Source organism: Urocitellus parryii, chromosome 4, assembly GCF_045843805.1.
Source record: "Urocitellus parryii isolate mUroPar1 chromosome 4, mUroPar1.hap1, whole genome shotgun sequence".
Taxonomy (NCBI): Eukaryota; Metazoa; Chordata; class Mammalia; order Rodentia; family Sciuridae; genus Urocitellus; species Urocitellus parryii.
This window is the reverse complement of record NC_135534.1, coordinates 57507471-57518573: the sequence shown is the minus strand read 5'-3', so window position 1 is coordinate 57518573 and position 11103 is coordinate 57507471. Positions and strand designations below refer to the sequence as shown.

Sequence of the window (11103 nt, the reverse complement as noted above, 5' to 3'; positions counted from 1 at the left end):
TCACTTGTTATTGGTCTGTTGTGTATATCTTCCTCAATCTGGGCAGATCATATTACTTAAGAAATTTGTTGGTGCCTTCAACGTCTTCTATTTTATTGGAGTATAAGGTTTTAAAATAATTTCTAATTTTCCTCTGTATTTCTGTAGTGTCTGTGATGATATTGCCATTTTGATCACATATGCTGGTAATTTGAGTTCCCTCTCCCCTACTCTTCATTAGTGTGGCTAAGGATCTGTCAATTTTATTTATTTTTTCAAAGAACCAACATTTTTTTGTCAATTTTTTCAATTGATTTTTTTGTTTTGATTTTATTGATTTCAGCTCTAATTTTAATTATTTGTGCCTTGTACTGCATTTGCTGCTGATTTGTTCTTCTTTTTCTAGGGCTTTGAGATGTAGTGTGAAGTCATTTATTTGTTGACTTTTTCTTCTTTTAAGGAATGAACTCCATGCAATGAATTTTCCTCTTAGTACTGCTTTTATAGTGTCCCAGAGATTTCAATATGTTGTGTCTGTGTTCTCATTTACCTCTAAGAATTTTTTAATCTCTTCCTTGATGTCTTCTGTAACCCATTGTTCATTTAGTAGCATATGGTTCAGTCTCCATGTAAGGCAGAAATTTTTATTTTTTATTTTGTTGTTGATTTCCAGTTTCATTCCATTATGATCTAAAAAATGCATGGTAGTATCTCTACTTTTTGTTTTTGCTAAGAGTTGCTTTGTGGCATAGTATATGGTCTATTTTACAGAAGGATCCATGTGCTGCTGAGAAGAAAGTGATGGAGGTCGAAACATTCTATATATGTCAGTTAAGTCTAAGTATTGATTGTATTATTGAGTTCTATAGTTTCTTATTCAACTTTTGTTTTGAATATCTCCAGTGGTGAGAAAGGTGTGTTAAAGTTCCCCAAGATTATTGTGTTGTGGTCAATTTGACTCTTGAACTTGAGTAGAATTTGTAGGATGAACATAGCTGTACCATTGTTTGGGGCATATATATTTATGATTGTTCTGTCTTGTTGGTGTATGGTTCCCTTGAGCAGTATGTAATGGCCATATTTATCCCTTTTGATTATTATTGGCTTTCAGACTACTTTATTTGATACGAGGATAGAAACCCCTGCTTGTTTCTGCAGTTTATGTGAGTGGTATGATTTTTCCCAACCTTTCACCTTCAGTCTGTGGTTGTCTTTTCCTATGAGTCTCTTGGAGGCAGCATATTGGGTTTTTTTGGTTTTTGTTTTGATTCAATCTGCTAATCTATATCTTTTGATTGGTGAGTTTAGGCCATTAACATTCAGGGTTATTATTGAGACATGATTTGTATTCCCAGCCATTTTTTGTTTACTTTTGGTATTTAATGTGACTTGGTTTCTCCTCTGATTAGATTTTTCTTTAGTGTAAACCCTCCCTCTGCTGATTTTTTATCATTGTTTTGTATTTCTTCTTTGTGGAATATTTTGCTGAGAATGTTCTGTAGTGTAGGCTTTCTAGTTGTAAATTCTTTTAACTTTTGTTTACCATAAAAAGTTTTTATTTCATCATCAAAACAAAAGCTTAATTATGCTGGAAATAAGATTCTTGGTTGGCATCCATTTTCTTTTAGTGATTGGTATATGTTGTTTCAGGATATCCTGGCTTTGAGGGTCTGGGTTGAAAAATCTGCTGAGATCCAAATTGGTCTCCCCTTATATGTGATCTGATTCCTCTCTCCTGTGGCTTTTAAGAGTCTATCCTTATTATGTATTATAGGCATTTTCATAAAAATGTACTTTGGTGTATATCTGTTGTAATTTTGTACATTTGGTGTCCTGTAGGCCTCTTGTATTTGGTTTCACAATTCATTCTTCATGCTTGAGAAATTTTCTGATATTATCTCATTAAAGAGATTGTGCATTTTTTGGTTTGAAACCCTGTGCCTTCCTCTATCCCAATAACTCTTACATTTGGTCTTTTGATGCTGTCCCATAATTCTTGGATGTTCTGATCATGGTTTCTTACTATCTTCACTGTGTGATCACTTTATTTTCCAGATTGTATATTTTGTCTTCATTATCTGATGCTCCTTCTTCCAAGTGATCTAGTCTGGTGGTGCTTCTTTCTATTGAGTTTTTTATTGGATTTATTGTTTCCTTCATTTCAAAGATTTCTGACTGGTTTTTTTTCCATCTTCCATCTAACCATATGCACTGCAGTGTCATTGGCTGCAAGACACTAATAAAATCCTGGATTGAGGAGATCATCATGAGCTATATTCATAGAATTGGATGACATCTATATATAAATAATTATTCATAAAATGAATAGAAATATTTACTAGGTGAAGATGAAATATAGAAGTTAGAGGTGTAAATTAGATTAGAAGTTCATTTTAAACTACAAGAAAGTAAATAAGCATTATATAACTTAAGACAAACTGACAGTGATAGGAATGAAACAATTCAAAGGAAAAATATAGAAGAAAGATAACCAAATGGTGGTATTGCACTATTTGAAAAAATAAGAATTGAGCTTAGAAACACATGGATATTGGCAAACTCCATGCCTCAGCCTCATACTTTCCATGCAATTGAGCTTGTGTAGTAAGTGCCCAAAGCAAGCTATTAACTTGCAATTCACCATAGCATATATTTTTAAAAGTCTATCCTGACAGTACACTCAATTATGTCTAGAATATGCACAGAAAAGTTTTGATAAAAATGTATTTTATATAAGTAAAGCAGGAGTTGAGAAGAACTTTGAGACTAGCTTTACTAATACATTCATACTTTTCATCATGTGGCTGACAGTTCCTAATCTCAGTACCCAGTCAACACTAACTGAATGTCTTTTTCTCATATAGCCATGAACACAAGCGAGCAGACGCCTGATGAGACTCTCCTCAGAAGCAAAAGGAGTCAAGATCTTCCAGAGATGCTCAGAGAAGTGGGACTGGAAGTTGAGTACTGGTTGATCAAGCTGAAGGAAGTCCTGGGTGTGACCTGTGCCCAGTCATTATGTTATTTAAAAGAAAAAGACCTCCAGAAGCTGAAATATGAGGTAAAATATCCATGGGAGAAAAGGGCCCTGGAGAAGCTGCTTGACCTGTCCCACTCAAATAGTCTTGCAGAGTTACAGGAGTCACCAGTGGAGAGAAAAAAGGAGAAGCAGGCAGAACAAGCAGTGAAAGAGCAGAGGAACTTGATGTCAGAAGGTAGACAGCGACAGGAAGAGGCAGTGAAGAGAAAGGAAGCAGAGCTGAGGCAAGCCATGGAGATCCCTGAAGAGAACATGCTGAAGCCTCCAAAGCCCCTAAGGGAAGTCATGGAAATCATGAAGAAAGAACTCAGTCCCATGGAGCAGATGCCATCCCACAGGCCAAACCTCCCAGATAGAGATCTGGTAAGATGGGCATCTGGAGGGCTGGCCCTGCAGGGAATATACAAAACCTGCCACCACATGGACCTGATACAGAGGAGAGAGGAGCTACTCATTGCCCCCAAGGAGTTCTCACTCTTTGGCCCTCAGCAGGGCACATTGATGAAATCTGAAGAATTTACATCTTCTCAAGAAGAAGTCATGTTCACCCAGTCTATGGAGAATTTAGGCTTCAGTTTAACTACTTCAGCCAAGGGTGGAGGTTGGGGATTTAGTTTAGAAACTGAACTGGATAAAAGCAAACATTCAGAATCCAAGCAAACCCACCTAACAAATTCTGAGTGCTCTTATTTCTGCTCAACCAAGTTCAGATACACTCCCATGGCATCCTGCCACTTCCCCATTGATCAGCTCCAGTTGTCCAATGCTGCTCTTCAGGAATTGAAATGCCTTGAAGACCTTCTGGATCAGACTACAGACCATCAGGAATCCCAGGTGCTGAAACACTGGAGTGAAAGATTCTTCCACAGGTTTGGCTCTCATGCTAACCAAGGCCCTCTGCACCTGGGAGGAATCTACTGGTGGAAGGCTGTCTCAAAGGGGTTCCAAAATTATCACCTAGTTGATATAAAGCAGCAGGCAATAGAGGCCCTGGATTTTTACATAAGTGGTGGCTACCATGGTTTTGGAATGAATGTTGCTGCAGGTATGAATGTGTCAGACTCACATTCAAAAGCAGCTATTCAGAGCAAAACTTTTCAAAACCTCCAAACCAAATTCCAATTATCTGTATCCAAGACAGGTGGACCACCAGAAGCAGATGACCTTGCTCAATGGAAAGCTGGCCTTGTTGCCAGCAATCAAACCTGGTGTGTCATTGACCGGGGATTCCAGCTGGTGCCTATTTGGGACATTATTCTCTCCAGCCACAGAAGTGATTTTAAAGATCCATGTAAGGTAGCTAAGTGTCTGAAAGACAATTACACTGCTCTGACTGGTCTTGCTTCCCAGATCCAAGAGGGAGAGGAGATACTGAGTGTTAGGCAAGAGGTTAGAGTTTTCCTAGATGCTGCAAAGTCCTGGGAAGTCTCTGATCCTGAAGAACAGCTTCAAAAGCTGATAAATTTTAAGCAAACACTGAGTCAAAAAACAAAAGGAAATGACACTTGGATTAACCTATGCCTCACAGATAAGGATCTGCAGACTTTTCTAGTCAATACCGTCAATTTTTGCAAAATGTCTACCAATTGTAAAACAAATTATATTAAAATTCAGTTGTGCAGCCTTCTAGATCCTCACATCTACAAAGTGGAAAATTTTCCTCAGACTCACTCCATTATGCACTGGATCAAACAGTCAGATTCAGAGCAAGAGCAAGTCCACATCTCCGATTTTTCTGAATTCATTAAAAAATTAACAAAAACACAGGAAGAATTCCTGGAAGTGAAGGTCCAAGAAGAAGTAGAAGAAGCTCAAAGAAAGGCCACATATGAGGTCTGCTTGGCTCTCAACAGCTTGTTGAGCCACTTGCAAGCAACAGAGCAGCCAGACACACAGCTCTTGCTACTTTCCATTGCAGCTGGTGCAGGATATCAGGTGGGAAGCGATATTTTTCAGCCTCTCCTGGGGCCTGGTGAGTTAAACTTCCTACTGGATGAAATGCAAACTGCCTTTAATGAATACCAGCAGCTCAAAAGTACTTCCAGCTATAGGGCCCATGCATTCCTGGTGTTCACAGGTCTGACAGCCACAGCTGAATTAAGAGCTCTATCTACAGAAGAGAAGACAAAACGCATGAAATTTATAATAAAACACATGGGACAATTATTTTCTAAAGAAGTTGTACATGTCCTCACTAAATTTGAAGAAGATCATGATTGGGAAAACCTAGAAAGAAACTTGAGATTACTCATTGATGGAGATTATGAAGCCACCATCTCTTCTTTGAAAAGGGATGACGTTGAAAGAGAGCTACTAAGCCTTTTCCATGAAAAGAAATGGCCCTGTGAACCAGATATTAATGAAAATAACACAAATGAAGTAATAGAAAATGAAGCCTTCCTAGACTTACTCCAGCGTCTAGGCCTACAACATTACTACCCTAAAAAAATGAGTAAAGCTAAATTTCATCTGATCTACAAGACTTCTCTTTACAACACCCAGCCCAATTCTGAAAAGGAACTTCCCTTTTATTTCCTTCAGAAGCTAATGTTGCTGGATTATGGACTGAGATACCTTGTCTTTAAAGACTATGGAAATATAGAATCTAAGGTTTCTCCAAGTGCCTTCAATCAGGAATATGAGGGTTTTGATCCATATGAAGACTTTGTTGAAGATAATGATACTCTCACTGATCCTTTGAGAACTCAGTCAAGGCCCCACATTCACCCCATGGATATCCAGATGACCATTTTTCACTGTGCAGATGATTTTGCCAGACAATATATTTTGACCAAACTTTCTACTTGTCAATTTGCCCTGCCTCTCCTGGTGCCAAATCCTTGCACTTCTCAAATCGAATTCTCTCTCTGGTCTCTCAGAAAAGTTAGGAGAAGTTGGCAGCAAGAAAAGAAATCACCACATGGGAAGAAGAGTCATAAGTGTCAGCAGATGTGTTGTGTCTCCACCCCCATTGTGTCCTTCATTAGGGTGGGCAATGGCCTGTCTGCTTCCAAATCTCAGATCATGAACTGTCTTCTCAGTGAACGTAAACATAATGTCTTTTTCCACCGACACTGCAGAGAAAGCAGCAAGGACTGCCTCTTGATGGGAGGCGTGGTAGAAATCTGCTGGTTTTGGCCTGGAGGGGAAGTGGAGGACAGGTTTGACAACTGTGTGACCTTCATGAATCTTCATGGAGATGCAAAGGAACATAAAAGGCAGCTCATTTTCCTGCAGGAGGTCTCTTCTCTCATTGTGGTCCTCATGTCAGCTTCTGATGACAACAAACAAAACCAAAAAATTGTCCGTGACCTATGTCAGTCATCAAGATCATTGATCTGCTTGCTAGATGACAAAGAAAAATCCAAACCCAGTAGTTCTGGTACAAGAGTGAAAATAGGCCTGAGGAACAGAAATGAGGCAGAATTAACAAAGGAGCTCACAACTACCATCAGACGTTTGCTAGAGCTCTCTGACACAGCTCACAGCCTAGAGGACTGTTCTCAAATTGCTCGCCAGCAAGGATTTCTTATTGATGAAGACCAGAGAGATTGTAAGGAGGGCAAAGAAAAGGCACAGATTATAATGGCTCTTTTAGGAGAAACAGAGTTGTCTGAGGTGAAGGAAACCTTCCTACCGCTTCAGGGACAACTGTGGCAACTTTGGTGTAGAAAGGACAAAGAACTTTACCATCTGAGAGAGAAGGGAAACCGAAGCATTGAACAACACAAGAGTGAGCTTGAGACAGAAAAACAAATAATTCGGCAACAACAGGTACAAAGAGCTTTTCCTCTCAATGATGTAATGTTCTCTGTGCTTCAAATTCTCCACAGCTACTCAGAAACACACACCACACTCTACTTCTTGCAATGGATGAGTGTGTTTTTAGATAAGTTGACTGAAGAGCATTTGGAGAACCTACATGAAAAACTGATTCATTTGTGGTCAATTGTGAAAACAGAAAAGCAAAGCTCCCAAAGCATGAACTCTTTGGAACTCTGCCAAAAGAAGATTAGTGACTATACCTTAGGAATTGAGCAATTTCTCAGAGAGGTTGGTCAGATCTATGAAGCTCTGGAAGAAACTTCCTCCACAAATGATATAGTTTTTCTCTTCCTACCCCAAATTGCTGCAGACCTGATGATAGTTGGTGTCCCCATAGAGCTGATGGATGGAGATGCTTCCTATGTGCCCCTAAAGTGGGTGGCAGCTGTTTTTGACAAGCTCTCTGAGAAACTTGGAGACAAACGGCTCTTTGTCCTCTCTGTCCTTGGCCTGCAGAGCTCTGGGAAGTCCACCCTACTAAATGCTCTTTTTGGGCTGCAGTTCAGTGTAAGTGCAGGCAGGTGTACCAAGGGGGCCTACATGCAGCTCCTAAAGGTAGAGGAGACATCCACAGAGGAACTTGGCTTTGACTTTGTGCTGGTTGTAGACACAGAAGGACTTCGGGCCCCAGAACTCAGCAACAAATCCCAGAACTGGGACAACGAATTAGCCACCTTTGTCACTGGGCTTGCAAACTTGACTCTGATCAATATATTTGGGGAGAATCCATCAGAAATGCAAGACATCCTACAGATAGTAGTCCAAGCCTTTCTGAGGATGAAACAAGTGAAAATTTCCCCCAGGTGCATATTCATACATCAGAATGTAGGAGAAGTTACAGCTAAAGACCAAACTACAGAAGGACGAAGGCGGTTAGAGCAGAGGCTAGATGAAATGACAGCACTGGCTGCTAAACAAGAAGAATGCTCAGATGTCACTCACTTCAGTGATGTCATCAATTTTGATGTCAATACTCACGTGTACTACTTTGCTCACCTTTGGGATGGCAATCCCCCCATGGCCCCTCCCAATCCTCGTTATAGCCTCAATGTCCAGGAACTGAAAAGTGTAATTCTTTTAACTGCCAAACAGGAATCCAGGGGAAGCATCATGAAGATATCAGATGTAAACTTCAGAGTTCAAGATTTATGGAGAGCCCTGGTAAGTGAGAACTTCATTTTCAGTTTCAGAAACACCCGAGAGGTCATGGCCATGAGCAAACTGGAAACCATGTATAACCACTGGACCTGGCAGCTCCGGAGTCACATGTTGGACTTGCAGAACCAGCTTCACAATCAGATTCAGAATAGAAAAATTCTGACACTTACAACAAGCATGATTGAGTGTCCAGTTACAGAGAAATATGAAACCATCAAGCAAGTACTTGAAAAATATTTTACTGAAGACCCAGAGAGAGAGATACTTGTCCAATGGAAAACCTATTTTGAAAATAAGCTACTAATCCTTAAAGATTCACTTATTTCAGACACCAAGAGAAAAGCCCATGAACTTATTAGTCTCAAAAAAAATCAAGAACAACTAGAACAGAAGAAGAGTGTATATGAAAATGAATTATTGAAGAAGAGCCAAAACTTGGCTTTAAGTGTAAAAGGTAAAATTTTGAGTGATGAAGAATTATATGAGAAATTCAGTCAACTTTGGGGAAAATGGGTTTGTGAAGTGTCCTCAAATCTCCCTCAAGCCACAGAGCCTAAAATTGATGTGGATGCTGAACACATCCTTTTGGAACATTTCAGAAAAGAGAAAAACATAGTAGAAAAACTAAAGAGAAATATTGGAAAGAATTTTCAGCTAGATTTTGGAAAACATGTCAAGATGTGTAAGGAATATTTCTTTCTCACAAAGAGTTTAGAGGACTGTGATAAAGTGTCCATTGATATGACTACTGATCGTATTTTTTCAAGATTTAATGAATATATTGAAAGTATTATGAATCAACAACGTGATTATGATCAAAGTGACTTCCATCAAATCCTGAGAATAATAGAAGAGGAAGTGAAATCTGAACACACCAAGAATAGATATATATTTACGAGCGAATACAACATTGAATTATCTTCATATTTATTTCAAAAAGCAACACAGGATTTTATGGAAAGGCATTGGGCATTTAGAAGAGCAAATGATCCTGTAAAATATCTAGAACAAAAGAAAGATGATTTTTTCATGAGTTTCAAGATTTCCTGCCAAGGTGCAACCTCTATCACATGTTTTGTTGATTTTCTGTGGCAAAAGCTCACTCCTGCTGTCTCTGCTACCATCCAGGGGAAAATGGTCCCTAGAATAGCTGGGGAGATAAGAACCTCCTACCCTGCATTCAATGGAAACAGGTCTAACCTGGAGAAACACATTCTCATCTCTCTAGCAGAAGAAGAAAATTTTGAAAATTATTGGCAATACATTTACAATCCAAAATCATTTTGTAGCAGTTACATTGAGAACTATACCAAAAAGTACTGTTCAGACAACAGAGATAAAAAAATAAAGACTTTATTCAAAACAAGTCTTGAGGACATCAAGTATACCATCCTCTCTGCCATTCATGAATCCACAGCAGTAGCTAAAGACAGAAGCAGCACTGCATCTGGGTGGCTGGATTTGTTCTGTGATCACCTGGGGAACAACTTGATTTTCCCAAGAAGAGATTTGATAAACATTGAGCACCAAGAGATAAAAGATATGGATTTTCTCAAAGAAGCCATGAGTGCAGGTTTGGAACCTGCAATGAAGAAAGTGGAACAGAACTTGTCAAGTATGCCTATAGAAGAAATGGTTCCTGAAATTGAGAAAATCCTCTCTGAACATCTCTGTGGATGTTGGAAACAGTGTCCCTTATGTAATGCAATTTGTACAAACACAATTCCTGAACATGATGGAGACCACAGTGTTCCATTTCATCGTCCTCAGGCTGTCCGTGGAGAAAAATGGTATAGAACAGACCACTTTGTCATTGATTGTTGTACTAGTTTAGTAGCAAGTGATTGTTTGCTTGTTTTGAGAGATGATTTGAAAATCCCATATAAGAACTATCGGCAGGCAGGAGGGGATTATGCCACATGGAGCATCACCCCAGATTCATCCACCCAGCCATACTGGAAATGGTTTGTCTGTCATTTCAGAACAAAATTGGAAGAAAAGTATCAGCTAAAATTTATAAATAACGGTCAAATCCCCTATGAATGGGGCAAAATCACTAAGCAGGAAGTGCTTAATGACTTGAAAAAATAATCTTCAATGACCACATAAATACCTTAGCATCTGTACAAAGTCACAGTACCAAGCAACCTCACAACATATCCTCCTTACAACTAGAGCTTTACATATTCCACTTTGAAATGAAAATGCTTAAAAAGTGATTAAATATCAATTCAAGAATTTAAGAGTTCCTGGAAAAACACTTGATATCTCTCTGCCTCAATTCCATTTGGATTAGAAAGAAATTACTAAAATAGGAGCATATGACAAAATCCAAATATCTAGTTCCTACTTTGAAATATTGCTCTACATATTTTAAAATATGTAATACCTCAGAAAAAATCATCTTCATATGGAAAATTTTAAGTCATTTCATGATACTACAAATTTCTCTACAGTAACTGCATGGCTGTTGAACTAATATACATGTCTTGACAAGCAACTACAAATAAACTTTCTCTATTTCACTGAATTTTTTCACTCATTCAATCCATGAAGAAAATTTACTCGCCCTTAAACACAAAAGCATTCATGGAAATTTCATGATTCCCATGTATAGTATTTTATAGGGATATTTTACTCTAGCAGAGAACAAACCAGAGACTTGACAAAGATAAAGTCTTCATCAAGTCAGGAAACATTATCAGGCAAACATAGGAAATAGAAGTTAAATAACTGCTTCATTTAATCAACATTCTCTTCTTTCTGTTTTCTTGGAACTTCTTTGTCATGCTACAAAAAGTTGAGTTATTCACAAGTGTAATGATAACCATGTAAATAGAATCCTATCCATCAAATCTGTGGACAAGGTCAAATTAGATAAAGCCATTAATGATTATAAATACATCCCCTAAAGAAAAAAATATCTACTTTTTATAAAAATTTCATAATTATTAATTAATCTTAATTGGGTTTGCACATTTAATACAAATTTATATTTCATGTATAAATATATACTTCATGTATAAAATGCATAGGAGTGCTTATCTACAATGAGACATATTTTTGCTTCCTTATACTTTTTGTGTGCTAGGGAAATCCCC

At 38.3% G+C, this 11103-nt stretch overlaps 1 protein-coding gene across 1 annotated transcript; it reads left to right on the top strand.

The window, feature by feature from the left end:
- The first annotated feature begins 2845 nt into the window (after positions 1 to 2845).
- Positions 2846 to 10093, top strand: LOC113176538 (interferon-induced very large GTPase 1-like). Its single transcript, XM_026381007.2, has one exon. The coding sequence runs from the start codon at positions 2846 to 2848 to the stop codon at positions 10091 to 10093; it is 7248 nt and encodes a 2415-aa protein (XP_026236792.2).
- Positions 10094 to 11103: the final 1010 nt, after the last annotated feature.